The sequence below is a fragment of the Chiroxiphia lanceolata genome, chromosome 4 (assembly GCF_009829145.1).
Source record: "Chiroxiphia lanceolata isolate bChiLan1 chromosome 4, bChiLan1.pri, whole genome shotgun sequence".
Lineage (NCBI taxonomy): Eukaryota > Metazoa > Chordata > Aves > Passeriformes > Pipridae > Chiroxiphia > Chiroxiphia lanceolata.
The window spans coordinates 5,574,886-5,590,655 of record NC_045640.1 but is presented as its reverse complement, the minus strand read 5'-3'; the positions used below and the strand labels follow the sequence as shown (position 1 = coordinate 5,590,655).

Sequence of the window (15,770 nt, the reverse complement as noted above, 5' to 3'; positions counted from 1 at the left end):
GTTAAAAAAAATATGAGAAATGTCACAAAATATCCTTTAAGGATTTTGTTTCAACTAAACTTTTGCTAAGTCTCTACCACTTTGTCAGGGGAGGCCTGGGGAGCTCATCACCCACTGATGACACGGTTGATGGGGAAGAGATAGAGTGGTTCAGTGGGTTTTTGGTTACAAATTGGACTTAAACTCGAAATTTCCAGGAGCAGAGGAAGGTCAGAACTATATTGGAGGCCTCCAAGGACTCCAATCAGCCCTTTATTTCCATCTACTTCCTTCAGACTGTGGGGGGAGGGTGAAGGACACCCTTGATCTTGTATTTTCTCCCATGATTGCTACTCTCTCTGGGAGGTCAGAGCATGACTCCAACACTTGAACCCTAAGGATGCTGCTGTGGAGCAGGACCCCCAGCTTTCCAGGATCTCATTCCCCAACAGGTCCCTCCGTGCAGGTTTGCCCCGGGCCAGCTGCAGAATCCGACACTTTCCCTTGGTGGACTTCCTCGGCTTGCTTGATTGCTCAGCCCTCCAATATTAGAGTCGAGGCCTCTCAGCAGGGCCTACCTGCCTCTGAGGGAGACAAGAGCTCCTGCCACTTTTGTGTCACCTGCAAACTTGCTCAGTGTCCCTTGCAGTCCTGCCTGCAAGTCTTTGATGAAGATGTAGAAGAGCACAGGGCCTAAGAAGGAGCCCTGTGCAAGCCAACTAGTGCCAGGTGGCCAGTGTGAAGTTCCCCCCCGTGCCCAGTGCCGTCTGTGCCGGAGCCGTGAGCCGAGCGCTCAGCCACGGCAAACTGTGTTTCTCCAGCTGTGTGCTGGACACTTGGTGGCGAAGGATCCCATGAGAAACGGTATCCAAAGCTTTATTGAAATGCCCAAAGATTTGACGGGAAGCCAAGTGGCCGGAGCTGTGCTGGCACCGCGGTGCCACTCGTCAGACTCAGGGGGAGGCCCAGCCGGCAGGGCAACGTCCTGTGCAGAGGTTCGGCAGCTCTGCACCAGTGTCCTCACGGTCACAGGCTTGTCCTGCCAAGGCTGGCCATGGGAGTGGCTGGGGATGCCCACTTTGGCAAGAGACCCCCAGGGAGATCCTGCCCACGGGTTTTGGAACTGGGGTGCTGATGGTCAGAAGCAAGTGCTGCTGAGGGGAGCGGTGTGAAGGCGGGGCCTTGTTGGCTGCGTGACTCTGGTGTCTCTGGTGGCTGTGACATCACAGAGGACAGGTCACAATGGGAGCTGTCCCTAAGGACAACAGCGGGCAGCCCCAGGGCAGTTGGACTTGGGCGATCAGTGAGTACAGATGCAGGGGGAAGGCTGGGATGGATGGGGGGTGGGGATGATGCCCAGGGGGGCTGTAGCCCTGAGGGAAAACTGAGCCCCTCCCAGCAGGGCCCAGTTGTGCCCCTGGGGCCTGGCACACAGCTGCTCAGGGCTCTCTGTGGTGGCAAGTGCACAAAGAGGCTTTGGGGATGGGCCGGCTGCCCCTGGCCCAGTGGGCTGCTGTGGCGTGGCAGGGATGGGGTCTCGGGAGGCTCTGCTCGGGTGTCTCTTGCCTTTTGCCGGGGCACAGCCCAGTCAGGGACTGACAAGGAGGCTCCGGGCTGGGGCAGGATGGGCCCTGTGCTGTCTGCAGTCAGGCACTGCCTTCCCTTCAAGCCTCGATCCCCATGCTCCCTCCCGCCCCAAGCCGCTGAGCAAACTTGTCTCCCATCTCCTGCAGGCCATGGATTCAGCACTTGTGCTCCTCCTGGCTGTGCTGGCCGTCCTGCCCGAGCCGACCCACGATCGCCCGAGCGATGCAGTCGCTGCGGAGCGGATGAAGAGACGGCAGATGTTTCTCGAGGAGAAGATGAGCGAGCTGTGGGAGGAAGTTGAGTGGAGGAGGGCCCTGGAAAAAGTTCCACTCCTGTGGATCTTGCAGCACTGGTTCTTCTGGGTGGCTGCAGCAGCTGTGCTCTGCTGGCTGGCCTGGCGCCGTCAGCGGGACAGCTGGCCAGGAGAGGAGGAAGAAGAGCTGGGCGCAGCAGCCGGGGCTGTCAGGCCTTTCCCGGAGCTCAGCCGGTCACCGCTGCAGGAACTGCCCTACATGGGCCGCACCCTGAAGAAGCTGGTGCGGGACCTGCTGGAGGTGTGCCAGGTGCTCTCCCAGAACACCTTCATGCCAGAGCTGCACCCGGCCACCCAGAAGCAGGGCACCCTCGAGTCCTGGAGTGACCTGGGGCACCAGATCATCTACCAGCTGGTCGTCTTCCTCAGGCCACCCCCCAGGCACTCTTTCCAGCTGCAGCCGCCCGGCGGCAGGCATGTGCCAGAGAGGTGCTCCAACATCCGGGTGGTGCTGGAGTGCTCATGCTCCAGCACCACGGGGGAGACGTCGTGCTTTGTCCACCCCACGCACGACGCTCAGCCCTCGCGCCTGCTCCGCACCCTCTGCACGGGCTCCCACTTGGAGGTGGAGAAAACCGCCGGCTGGGTGCAGAGCTTGGTGGAAGCAGCCTGGGAGCGTTCGCCCCAGTGGCACGACTGGAAGCTCCAGCTGCTGCCCTCCTCCCGCTCCTGCAGGCTCCTGCTGACCGGCCCCTGCCAGGTGCAGCTCTGCGCTGAGCTGCTCCTGGCAGTGCGGCAGGGCCGGCCAGGCAACTTCCTGGTGCTGGAATAGGCACCCGCAGCTCTCCCACCTGCTGCTTTAGTCTGGGCTAGAGTTAAGAGTAGGATAGTAGAGTAGGATAAGAGTAGAGTAGGATAGATTAAGGATGGGGTTATATTTTCCAAGGGCGGTTTTAGTCTGGGGTAGAGTTAAGAGTAGGATAGTTGAGTAGGATAAGAGTAGAGAGGGATAGATTAAGGACGGGGTTAGATTTTCCAAGGGTTGGTTTAGGCTGGGCTAGAGTTAGGCTTAGGATGGCCTTAGGTTTGTAGGGGGTTAGATGTTAAGCTAGTGTTTTCCCAAGGGGTGCTTTAGGCTGGGGTAGAGTTAGGCTAAGGTAGATAGTCAGGATAGGCTTCCATCTTCTGCAGCTCCTCCACGTGGGGTTCTGTTTTGCTCCCTTTCTGCTTCCAACTTGAAAATAAAGAGAAAGGTTGAGCAGAACTTGCCCAGTGTCAAGGCCTCTTCTGTTTCTCGTACTGCCGGGCTGGGGCTGGGGCTGCCTGGGGAGTGGTCTCTCTTCTTTCTCTCTTTCTCTCCCTCGCCTCTTGAATTCATCCCTTGCCTTCTCTCTTCCCTTACACCCCAGCCCTTTTTCCAAAGCCCACTGCTGTGTGCTTCTCCACTAGCTCAGGCACTAAGAGACCACCGTCCATGCCAAGGATGGAATTTACTTCTCATCTAGTTGGAGTTTTTCGTGGACCTTGGGACTTTGGGCATTCCTCTGGAGCACGAGCGTTTCCAAATCTTGGGGGCTCCCTTCTCCTTAAGGGTGCCATGTCTGAGCGAGCTGGTTGAGCGCAAGGCGTCCCTGCCCGTGGCAGGGAGTTGCAACTCCCTGGTCTTTAGGGTGCCTTCCAAGCCCGAGCAGTCTGTGACTCTGGGAAGGAGGGCTTTTGCCTCCTCCTACCCCCAGCAGGAGGCCTCCATTCAGCCCTTTCCTTTCCTCGACTTCCTTCAGCCTGCTGGGGGCAGGGTTCAGGACACCCTCGGTCTTTTGTTTCCTCTCACCACTGCTACTGTCTCCAGGAGGCCAGAGCGTGGCTCCCCCAGTGCATCTCCTCCTCTTGGATACTTTGGAACCTTTCTAGCTCCTCTCGCAGCTCCACCAGCAGGCGCAGCAGATCAGCCACCTGCTCATAGCTGCACAGTTGCTGCTGTGGATCAGGACCCCCAGCTTTCCAGGATCTCATTCCCCAGCAGGTCCCTCCATGCAGGTTTGCCCCGGGCCAGCTGCAGAATCCGGCACTTTCCCTTGGTGGACTTCCTCGGCTTGCTTGATTGCTCAGCCCTCCAATATTAGAGTCGAGGCCTCTCAGCAGGGCCTACCTGCCTCTGAGGGAGACAAGAGTTCCTGCCACTTTTGTGTCACCTGCAAACTTGCTCAGTGTCCCTTGCAGTCCTGCCTGCAAGTCTTTGATGAAGATGTGGAAGAGCACGGGGCCTAAGAAGGAGCCCCGTGCAAGCCAACTAGTGCCAGGTGGCCAGTGTGAAGCTCCCCCAGTGCCCAGTGAAGTTCCTCCCTGTGCCGGAGCCGTGAGCCGAGTGCTCAGCCACGGCAAGCTGCGTGCTTGTTCGCGAAGGATCCCATGAGAAACAGTATCCAAAGCTTTATTGAAATACCCAAAGATTTGACGGGAAGCCAAGTGGCCGGAGCTGTGCTGGCGCCGCGGTGCCACTCGTCAGACTCAGGGGGAGGCCCAGCCGGCAGGGCAACGTCCTGTGCAGAGGTTCGGCAGCTCTGCACCTGTGTCCTCATGGTCACAGGCTTGTCCTGCCAAGGCTGGACAAGGGAGTGGCTGGGGCTGCCCACTTTGGCAAGAGACCCCCAGGGAGCTCCTGCCCGCTGGCTTTGGAATTGGGGTGCTGATGGTCAGAAGCAAGTGCTGCTGAGGGGAGCGGTGTGAAGGCAGGGGCTTGTTGGCTGCGTGACTCTGGTGTCTCTGGCGGCTGTGACATCACAGAGGACAGGTCACAATGGGAGCTGTCCCTAAGGACAACAGCGGGCAGCCCCAGGGCAGTTGGACTTGGGCGATCAGTGAGTACAGATGCAGGGGGAAGGCTGGGATGGATGGGGGGTGGGGATGATGCCCAGGGGGGCTGTAGCCCTGAGGGAAAACTGAGCCCCTCCCAGCAGGGCCCAGTTGTGCCCCTGGGGCCTGGCACACAGCTGCTCAGGGCTCTCTGTGGTGGCAAGTGCACAAAGAGGCTTTGGGGATGGGCCGGCTGCCCCTGGCCCAGTGGGCTGCTGTGGCGTGGCAGGGATGGGGTCTCGGGAGGCTCTGCTCGGGTGTCTCTTGCCTTTTGCCGGGGCACAGCCCAGTCAGGGACTGACAAGGAGGCTCCGGGCTGGGGCAGGATGGGCCCTGTGCTGTCTGCAGTCAGGCACTGCCTTCCCTTCAAGCCTCGATCCCCATGCTCCCTCCCGCCCCAAGCCGCTGAGCAAACTTGTCTCCCATCTCCTGCAGGCCATGGATTCAGCACTTGTGCTCCTCCTGGCTGTGCTGGCCGTCCTGCCCGAGCCGACCCACGATCGCCCGAGCGATGCAGTCGCTGCGGAGCGGATGAAGAGACGGCAGATGTTTCTCGAGGAGAAGATGAGCGAGCTGTGGGAGGAAGTTGAGTGGAGGAGGGCCCTGGAAAAAGTTCCACTCCTGTGGATCTTGCAGCACTGGTTCTTCTGGGTGGCTGCAGCAGCTGTGCTCTGCTGGCTGGCCTGGCGCCGTCAGCGGGACAGCTGGCCAGGAGAGGAGGAAGAAGAGCTGGGCGCAGCAGCCGGGGCTGTCAGGCCTTTCCCGGAGCTCAGCCGGTCACCGCTGCAGGAACTGCCCTACATGGGCCGCACCCTGAAGAAGCTGGTGCGGGACCTGCTGGAGGTGTGCCAGGTGCTCTCCCAGAACACCTTCATGCCAGAGCTGCACCCGGCCACCCAGAAGCAGGGCACCCTCGAGTCCTGGAGTGACCTGGGGCACCAGATCATCTACCAGCTGGTCGTCTTCCTCAGGCCACCCCCCAGGCACTCTTTCCAGCTGCAGCCGCCCGGCGGCAGGCATGTGCCAGAGAGGTGCTCCAACATCCGGGTGGTGCTGGAGTGCTCGTGCTCCAGCACCACGGGGGAGACGTCGTGCTTTGTCCACCCCACGCACGACGCTCAGCCCTCGCGCCTGCTCCGCACCCTCTGCACGGGCTCCCACTTGGAGGTGGAGAAAACCGCCGGCTGGGTGCAGAGCTTGGTGGAAGCAGCCTGGGAGCGTTCGCCCCAGTGGCACGACTGGAAGCTCCAGCTGCTGCCCTCCTCCCGCTCCTGCAGGCTCCTGCTGACCGGCCCCTGCCAGGTGCAGCTCTGCGCTGAGCTGCTCCTGGCAGTGCGGCAGGGCCGGCCAGGCAACTTCCTGGTGCTGGAATAGGCACCCGCAGCTCTCCCACCTGCTGCTTTAGTCTGGGCTAGAGTTAAGAGTAGGATAGTAGAGTAGGATAAGAGTAGAGTAGGATAGATTAAGGATGGGGTTATATTTTCCAAGGGCGGTTTTAGTCTGGGGTAGAGTTAAGAGTAGGATAGTTGAGTAGGATAAGAGTAGAGAGGGATAGATTAAGGACGGGGTTAGATTTTCCAAGGGTTGGTTTAGGCTGGGCTAGAGTTAGGCTTAGGATGGCCTTAGGTTTGTAGGGGGTTAGATGTTAAGCTAGTGTTTTCCCAAGGGGTGCTTTAGGCTGGGGTAGAGTTAGGCTAAGGTAGATAGTCAGGATAGGCTTCCATCTTCTGCAGCTCCTCCACGTGGGGTTCTGTTTTGCTCCCTTTCTGCTTCCAACTTGAAAATAAAGAGAAAGGTTGAGCAGAACTTGCCCAGTGTCAAGGCCTCTTCTGTTTCTCGTACTGCCGGGCTGGGGCTGGGGCTGCCTGGGGAGTGGTCTCTCTTCTTTCTCTCTTTCTCTCCCTCGCCTCTTGAATTCATCCCTTGCCTTCTCTCTTCCCTTACACCCCAGCCCTTTTTCCAAAGCCCACTGCTGTGTGCTTCTCCACTAGCTCAGGCACTAAGAGACCACCGTCCATGCCAAGGATGGAATTTACTTCTCATCTAGTTGGAGTTTTTCGTGGACCTTGGGACTTTGGGCATTCCTCTGGAGCACGAGCGTTTCCAAATCTTGGGGGCTCCCTTCTCCTTAAGGGTGCCATGTCTGAGCGAGCTGGTTGAGCGCAAGGCGTCCCTGCCCGTGGCAGGGAGTTGCAACTCCCTGGTCTTTAGGGTGCCTTCCAAGCCCGAGCAGTCTGTGACTCTGGGAAGGAGGGCTTTTGCCTCCTCCTACCCCCAGCAGGAGGCCTCCATTCAGCCCTTTCCTTTCCTCGACTTCCTTCAGCCTGCTGGGGGCAGGGTTCAGGACACCCTCGGTCTTTTGTTTCCTCTCACCACTGCTACTGTCTCCAGGAGGCCAGAGCGTGGCTCCCCCAGTGCATCTCCTCCTCTTGGATACTTTGGAACCTTTCTAGCTCCTCTCGCAGCTCCACCAGCAGGCGCAGCAGATCAGCCACCTGCTCATAGCTGCACAGTTGCTGCTGTGGATCAGGACCCCCAGCTTTCCAGGATCTCATTCCCCAGCAGGTCCCTCCATGCAGGTTTGCCCCGGGCCAGCTGCAGAATCCGGCACTTTCCCTTGGTGGACTTCCTCGGCTTGCTTGATTGCTCAGCCCTCCAATATTAGAGTCGAGGCCTCTCAGCAGGGCCTACCTGCCTCTGAGGGAGACAAGAGTTCCTGCCACTTTTGTGTCACCTGCAAACTTGCTCAGTGTCCCTTGCAGTCCTGCCTGCAAGTCTTTGATGAAGATGTGGAAGAGCACGGGGCCTAAGAAGGAGCCCCGTGCAAGCCAACTAGTGCCAGGTGGCCAGTGTGAAGTTCCCCCAGTGCCCAGTGAAGTTCCTCCCTGTGCCGGAGCCGTGAGCCGAGTGCTCAGCCACGGCAAGCTGCGTGCTTGTTCGCGAAGGATCCCATGAGAAACAGTATCCAAAGCTTTATTGAAATACCCAAAGATTTGACGGGAAGCCAAGTGGCCGGAGCTGTGCTGGCGCCGCGGTGCCACTCGTCAGACTCAGGGGGAGGCCCAGCCGGCAGGGCAACGTCCTGTGCAGAGGTTCGGCGGCTCTGCACCTGTGTCCTCATGGTCACAGGCTTGTCCTGCCAAGGCTGGACAAGGGAGTGGCTGGGGCTGCCCACTTTGGCAAGAGACCCCCAGGGAGCTCCTGCCCGCTGGCTTTGGAATTGGGGTGCTGATGGTCAGAAGCAAGTGCTGCTGAGGGGAGCGGTGTGAAGGCAGGGGCTTGTTGGCTGCGTGACTCTGGTGTCTCTGGCGGCTGTGACATCACAGAGGACAGGTCACAATGGGAGCTGTCCCTAAGGACAACAGCGGGCAGCCCCAGGGCAGTTGGACTTGGGCGATCAGTGAGTACAGATGCAGGGGGAAGGCTGGGATGGATGGGGGGTGGGGATGATGCCCAGGGGGGCTGTAGCCCTGAGGGAAAACTGAGCCCCTCCCAGCAGGGCCCAGTTGTGCCCCTGGGGCCTGGCACACAGCTGCTCAGGGCTCTCTGTGGTGGCAAGTGCACAAAGAGGCTTTGGGGATGGGCCGGCTGCCCCTGGCCCAGTGGGCTGCTGTGGCGTGGCAGGGATGGGGTCTCGGGAGGCTCTGCTCGGGTGTCTCTTGCCTTTTGCCGGGGCACAGCCCAGTCAGGGACTGACAAGGAGGCTCCGGGCTGGGGCAGGATGGGCCCTGTGCTGTCTGCAGTCAGGCACTGCCTTCCCTTCAAGCCTCGATCCCCATGCTCCCTCCCGCCCCAAGCCGCTGAGCAAACTTGTCTCCCATCTCCTGCAGGCCATGGATTCAGCACTTGTGCTCCTCCTGGCTGTGCTGGCCGTCCTGCCTGAGCCGACCCACGATCGCCCGAGCGATGCAGTCGCTGCGGAGCGGATGAAGAGACGGCAGATGTTTCTCGAGGAGAAGATGAGCGAGCTGTGGGAGGAAGTTGAGTGGAGGAGGGCCCTGGAAAAAGTTCCACTCCTGTGGATCTTGCAGCACTGGTTCTTCTGGGTGGCTGCAGCAGCTGTGCTCTGCTGGCTGGCCTGGCGCCGTCAGCGGGACAGCTGGCCAGGAGAGGAGGAAGAAGAGCTGGGCGCAGCAGCCGGGGCTGTCAGGCCTTTCCCGGAGCTCAGCCGGTCACCGCTGCAGGACCTGCCCTACATGGGCCGCACCCTGAAGAAGCTGGTGCGGGACCTGCTGGAGGTGTGCCAGGTGCTCTCCCAGAACACCTTCATGCCAGAGCTGCACCCGGCCACCCAGAAGCAGGGCACCCTCGAGTCCTGGAGTGACCTGGGGCACCAGATCATCTACCAGCTGGTCGTCTTCCTCAGGCCACCCCCCAGGCACTCTTTCCAGCTGCAGCCGCCCGGCGGCAGGCATGTGCCAGAGAGGTGCTCCAACATCCGGGTGGTGCTGGAGTGCTCGTGCTCCAGCACCACGGGGGAGACGTCGTGCTTTGTCCACCCCACGCACGACGCTCAGCCCTCGCGCCTGCTACGCACCCTCTGCACGGGCTCCCACTTGGAGGTGGAGAAAACCGCCGGCTGGGTGCAGAGCTTGGTGGAAGCAGCCTGGGAGCGTTCGCCCCAGTGGCACGACTGGAAGCTCCAGCTGCTGCCCTCCTCCCGCTCCTGCAGGCTCCTGCTGACCGGCCCCTGCCAGGTGCAGCTCTGCGCTGAGCTGCTCCTGGCAGTGCGGCAGGGCCGGCCAGGCAACTTCCTGGTGCTGGAATAGGCACCCGCAGCTCTCCCACCTGCTGCTTTAGTCTGGGCTAGAGTTAAGAGTAGGATAGTAGAGTAGGATAAGAGTAGAGTAGGATAGATTAAGGATGGGGTTATATTTTCCAAGGGCGGTTTTAGTCTGGGGTAGAGTTAAGAGTAGGATAGTTGAGTAGGATAAGAGTAGAGAGGGATAGATTAAGGACGGGGTTAGATTTTCCAAGGGTTGGTTTAGGCTGGGCTAGAGTTAGGCTTAGGATGGCCTTAGGTTTGTAGGGGGTTAGATGTTAAGCTAGTGTTTTCCCAAGGGGTGCTTTAGGCTGGGGTAGAGTTAGGCTAAGGTAGATAGTCAGGATAGGTTTCCATCTTCTGCAGCTCCTCCACATGGGGTTCTGTTTTGCTCCCTTTCTGCTTCCAACTTGAAAATAAAGAGAAAGGTTGAGCAGAACTTGCCCAGTGTCAAGGCCTCTTCTGTTTCTCGTACTGCCGGGTTGGGGCTGGGGCTGCCTGGGGAGTGGTCTCTCTTCTTTCTCTCTTTCTCTCCCTCGCCTCTTGAATTCATCCCTTGCCTTCTCTCTTCCCTTACACCCGAGCCCTTTTTCCAAAGCCCACTGCTGTGTACTTCTCCACTAGCTCAGGCACTAAGAGACCACCGTCCATGCCAAGGATGGAATTTACTTCTCATCTAGTTGGAGTTTTTCGTGGACCTTGGGACATTGAGCATTCCTTTGGAACACGAGCATTTCCAAATCTTGGGGGCTCCCTTCTCCTTAATGTAGCTTTTGTTCCACCGTTTCCTGTTAAAATATTTTTTGGAGCATCTTTTTTGTCTCTGAATATTGGTTAATTAATATACAATTTTATGTGTTCTAGAGAATAATAATTCTCAGCCCTTGCATGGTTAGTTAGGGGCTTGCACGCACTAGAAAATATAATCAGAGAATTTTTATACAGTCTTAGAGCAAGGTGTTCTTTATGATTCACTCCAACCCAAACCATTCTTCAGTTCTTAGAAGCCCCTTTTTCAAACTTGTCTTTTTTTTGTTTTTTTTTTAAAACAACCCTTGATTTTAGATAATTCAAGCATATATTTCTTCTTGCAGAGATGATTGCGTACTTTATTTCTTAGAGATCTGTATCAGTGTCTTTGTATGAATGTCCCAGATCATCATCCACAAAGATTTTAGAATATATATTTTAATAAAAACATGAGGGGAAAAATAAATCAGGTTTTCGGTGTAAGAAGAAAAAGTTGAGGAATGTTCATCAAAACTTTCAGTTGCCTGTATTTAAAAAAAAGTAGTCGTACTTAGAAGAAGACAATCATAGAGTTGCCTGGGTTTGAAAGGACCTTAAATATCATCTCTTTCCAACCCTTTGGCTTTGGCAGGGACACCTTTCATTAGATCAGGTTGCTCAGAGCCCTATCCAACCTGACCTTCAACACTGCCAGGGAATGGGGCATCCACAACACCTCTGTGTAAATAAAAAAAAGAGAACATTACTGATTAAATAAATCACAAGTCAGAATGAAGAGTTCTCTTTTTTTTCTATCACTAGAAGATGAACTACTTAACCTTGGTAATTATGAGGTCCAGATTTCTAGTTTAATGACCTACTCTGTAGCAAGAACAACTTCTCCTGTGAGAGGAAATTCACATCCATACAAAGAAGAGTGCTTCCAGGATGTCCTGTGGATCCAACCATGAGCAAGTGTTCCACTTCTGTTCTGCATTGCGTTGAGCTACTAGGACAGCAATATTGCCCAGAGGTTGTTCTACATCTTCATTAAATGAGAAAAAACAGGTCTGACAGAAACTCCCAGGCTGTGGAATGCACCAGTAAGTCATTAATTGGCCTGTGACAAACAAAATATCTGTAAACATTTGTTGGGAAAAAAAAAAAGGTAAAAATTATTCATCTGTGGTGCAGATGAGTAGATGACCTGTCAAATTCTGTTTTGTTCTCTTATATATTGAAATGAAAGTGAACTATGCTGGTGCATGTAGTGAAGGGTTTGCTTCATACTTGTATTTGTTATGAGCATGGGTATTATATCTTATATGAAGTGGCTATCGAGGTCTTTAGGGTATCTGTTGAATAGGAAAAAAAAAGAAAAAAATCCATTTGTAGGTGTTTTTTTTGTATTATAGGGCAAAGGAACCAGGCATTGTTTTAGAAAGCACTGAACATAAACACAAATGTGAAACATACTGGTGCTCGTTGCATAAAACTAATGAGAAAGAAAAAGACATTTATTTCAGTAATCCAAGGATTTCCCCAAAGCCAGTGACACAAAATGCATGTAACATTTTTTATAGTGATGCATCTGACTGTTGCACGGTTTGCTGTGAAAAGGTGCATCTGTTTTATGGAGGAGGAAAGATGTTAATGAAGTTTCAAATACTGATGCATGAATTCCTGCATTCATGGTCTTTTACCAGTCACCTACATAACACTTAGTAGAAAACTATTGTTTTCCACATCTGAAGGAATAAAGATTGACAACACTTGCTTCTTAAAGAGACCTGGAGAAAATGTTTGCATATAATTTCTTCATAGGAAATTGAAGTAGCAGCCTATGAAAAGACTCATTTTTCTAAGAACATCCCTTTCTGTCTACAACATTTCATGGTGATGATTCATGTAATCACAGTTCAGAGCTGACCTACACAGTGAACTAAAAATTGATTTCAGTTGAGCTAAGATTATAAAGGTGCATATAAATCACACCTCCCATGCTCTTGAAATTGATAAAAAACATTTCATTAGTTGTTTTTTCTCTAAATTTGTAATGCTAGCACTGCTGGGATAGAAGGAGAGAATGGTGCCATCTGAAAATCCACATTCTGGCTGACAGTATTTAAATAATAATTAATTACATTAATGTGAATGAATATACATTTCATGTGAAATGTCTGAGACCATTAAATCTCTTAGTCAGACTTTCTTATGGTTTGCATGCCAGCTGTTTTCTGAAACACAAAATTAGGGTGTAGGGAGGTATTTGCTAAGAAGTCTCTTTACATCAGGCAATTACTTTTTGAACAAAATTACATTTTCATTTCTCATTTCATGTAGGTGAGGATAATTGTTCATTTTGTATTGTCATATTTGAATTTTGTTCAAATTGCCCTCTGAAGGATGTGAGGAGTTATGTCTTAAAACCTTAGGTTTTTATTAGGTAAATAAATTGAGTCACATAGAGACTGAGAAAAATTCTAACAGCTATTGAGTCCCAAAGACAAGAATTTCACCTTCTTTATTCACTGGCTTCTGCTGATTATGTAGACCTTAATTATACAGACCTTTGCAGTTAAGTTGGAACATAGTAGACAGACAAATATAAGGATAAATCTATGACAGGGAGAGAATCTGGTGGTATCTGCTCTTTATGGCACTTACAAAGCATCAATGAACTGTGAAGGAAAATTGTCTTGACAAAAGGAACATAAAAAGTTTCAGTATAGATCAGCTGCCCAGAAATATGTGCTCTGGGTTAAAAAAAATCAAGGAAACCAAGCCAAAAGTCATCCAGTCTTAATTCTATCTCAGTCCTTGGGACTAATGTTTCTCACTAATTAAACCCATCTGGAATGCTGGTGGCAGCTGATAAGAAGCATCGAGCACAGGGATTTAAGCCAGGTAAATCTGGGCATTGGAAGGAGCACTGACTGTCCGTTCCATGAGCCAGCAATCTAGGAATTTGGCCTGACCTGGACTTCCTGGTTTTGTTTTTTTGGCCAGATAACACAGTCAAGCCTCAAGAAAACGAATGAACTGCAACTGTCTTCAAGTTTTTACACTGATGAGAAAAAGCTACAAGTAAAGAAAGAAGTGTTTTGGCACGTGTATTTTTTAGAAAATTAAAATATAACAAAACTACCTAAGCTCTGGTAAGGCAGGTGCCTGTGTTATCATAGAAGGTTTCATAGAGTGAGGAACAATGCAAACCATTTTAATTACAGCTGGTGCATTCTGGTGGAACATTCGTTTTACACCGTGAAACCCACCATTGCTTTCAAAGCTGTGAGGTTACTGAAACATTACTTTTCTGTTCAATTGTCATTGCCAAGTATGATGTGAGTTGCACCTCCTAATGTAATTTCATGCACCTTTAGGGCAGCATCTCTGTGAAAATTGACCTATGATTTGTATGAAATATTATTGTAATATCCATGTTGGAAACGGAGCATAAAATTATACTAATATGTACACACAGGTCACATTTGCTTATTTTCAGGACCTTGTTTCAAGATTATTGCTTTCTCCACTAGTTATTTTCAACATGAATCTTTTTGAATAATTTAATAAATATCTGGAGTCTTAATTTTGATCTGACAAAATTCAAGTCATTATAACTCCATTGCCTTTCTTGTATCAAAGCATATAGGAATCAGGCCATGGTTATCAACTCTAGAGATGCAATTTAAAGTCACAACTGGATTCCTCAGTTTTAGCTGGCACATCTGCAAGCACCAGAGTCTAACTGTATTACATTCTGGCCCTTTGAGGATCTCTTTTCTTTCACTTGAGAGAACCAAACACTTTGTTAAATATTGACCCATGAGATTCTAGGACATACCCTTAGGGCTTTTATTTGGTTTTTTTTGTTTTTTTTTTTAACTAAAATTAAAAATTTAGAATGATAGAATCATAGAATGGTTTGGATTGGAAGGGACTTTAAAATTCATCCAATTCCAACCCCCTGCCATGGGAAGGGACACCTTCCACTAGACGAGGTTGCTCAGAGTCCCATCCAAACTGTCCTTGAACACTTCCAAGGATGGGGCAGCCACAACCTCTCTGGGCAAAGAAATCATAAATCTCTCAGTAACCAAGGAAGAGAGACAGTTGCTCCTGTAAGAACACTCATCTCTCCATCCCCAGGCTGCATGAAAAAATACTCTCTCACTTCTGAGCAAGCTCTGAATGAGTAACTTTTATTTCTAAAGTTTAGCTTGCTAAAGCTGTAGGAGATGTAGCCAGCCACTAGTGTTCAGATCCACAAAAGTGTATAGAAACTTCAATTTAGTTGAATCTCATACATTTCAGAGACTTGGGGTTTGACTTTGTACCCATGTAACTTTTTGGGAAAAGCCTCCAAGTGATTCCTAGCATACCATAACTGTTGTGCCCAAACTATAAACCTTGATACTATAAAACTGCTTGCAAAAAAAAAACCCCGATGGGAAACTTAAATTCAGTCTGAGCAATATTTGCAAATATTAGAGATTATATTAATTTTTTCATGTTTATATTACCTAAGGAATATATTTGCTTATATTCCTAAATATTTAACAGAAATAGAGACCCAGTGATTTCTTGAATGGTTACAATTTCCAAGGCCTTTTTGTGCCTTGTGAGAAAGTTTCTAATTTTCACAGTAGGGCTGCAATTACTCCAGTGCTGCAGAAACGTGCTCTTGCTAAAGAAAGAGCCTAATTATCCTCCTAATTCTAGCTTGTCTTTCTTGGTAGAACATTTGAAGGGTTTGTGTCAGAGTACTGCCTGTAATCATACGTGATCAGTTTGGGTCTATCTTTAGGTCTGTTAGCACTTGTATTGTGTTACTGAATTAATTTGATGGGATGTTTTATGGTTCAGGTGTCTGCAGCAATGCATGTTGGACTTGAAAGAATCAAGGGAGAGAATGGAAGACCTCCACATTCAGTCAAGCTGGGTAGAAAGGAAATATCTACAGGAAATACTTGGATTAAGAAAAATAATGTAAATATTAATAGGAAGTAAATTCCATTAAATAGGATAGCTCCTTACCAATAAGGAAGACAAACTCCTCCATCAAACTGTCCCTGTGGTCCAGAACTGTAGCCTAATGGTCCTTAAGGTGAAAATCCTCCAGATGTGGACATTATTGTCTGTATAAGGAGGTTATCTGTGCTCTATGTCAACTAAATGTTTGTTACTCAGTGCATTTTTTCCTGTTTCAACAAGATTTGATGTTAACTTGAGCTAAATTTGAGACACTTTAAATGAAGGAAATTTCTTCTCTGTACAAAGCAAAACTGTCACCGTAAGGTTGGAGAGTGGCTAAACCACTGATCTAGAGACATGAAATGATACCCTGAGAGAGAATTAATAGCAGTGCATTTTTTTTGTCAGACTTGCCTCTACAACAGATTTTAGGATTGTCTCTAAATTTTCTATTCATCAGCTAGCTTCTGACTAAGATAAAACCAAAGCAAAACCCTCTGACTACTTTTGCAGTCAAACTGATCAACTACTGCAAACCTTCCATTTTGGAGTGTAATTTGGAAGTATTATATGAAAAGGAAGGAGCTCTTTAGTGCAATTAGGACACTGGTCTACCTATATACTTAATCT

At 51.1% G+C, this 15,770-nt stretch overlaps 3 protein-coding genes across 3 annotated transcripts; all 3 read left to right on the top strand.

The window, feature by feature from the left end:
- The first annotated feature begins 1,118 nt into the window (after positions 1 to 1,118).
- On the top strand, positions 1,119 to 2,651 carry LOC116785631 (inositol 1,4,5-trisphosphate receptor-interacting protein-like 1). The gene is made up of 2 exons (XM_032685465.1): positions 1,119 to 1,282; positions 1,713 to 2,651. Exon 2 carries the CDS (start codon positions 1,716 to 1,718, stop codon positions 2,649 to 2,651), a length of 936 nt encoding a protein of 311 aa, XP_032541356.1. The 5' UTR covers positions 1,119 to 1,282; positions 1,713 to 1,715.
- Positions 2,652 to 4,521: 1,870 nt separating this feature from the next.
- On the top strand, positions 4,522 to 6,046 carry LOC116785626 (inositol 1,4,5-trisphosphate receptor-interacting protein-like 1). The gene is made up of 2 exons (XM_032685455.1): positions 4,522 to 4,677; positions 5,108 to 6,046. Exon 2 carries the CDS (start codon positions 5,111 to 5,113, stop codon positions 6,044 to 6,046), a length of 936 nt encoding a protein of 311 aa, XP_032541346.1. The 5' UTR covers positions 4,522 to 4,677; positions 5,108 to 5,110.
- Positions 6,047 to 7,916: 1,870 nt separating this feature from the next.
- On the top strand, positions 7,917 to 9,834 carry LOC116785909 (inositol 1,4,5-trisphosphate receptor-interacting protein-like 1). The gene is made up of 2 exons (XM_032686101.1): positions 7,917 to 8,072; positions 8,503 to 9,834. The coding sequence occupies exon 2, from the start codon at positions 8,506 to 8,508 to the stop codon at positions 9,439 to 9,441; it is 936 nt and encodes a 311-aa protein (XP_032541992.1). The 5' UTR covers positions 7,917 to 8,072; positions 8,503 to 8,505; the 3' UTR covers positions 9,442 to 9,834.
- The last annotated feature ends 5,936 nt before the right edge of the window (positions 9,835 to 15,770 follow it).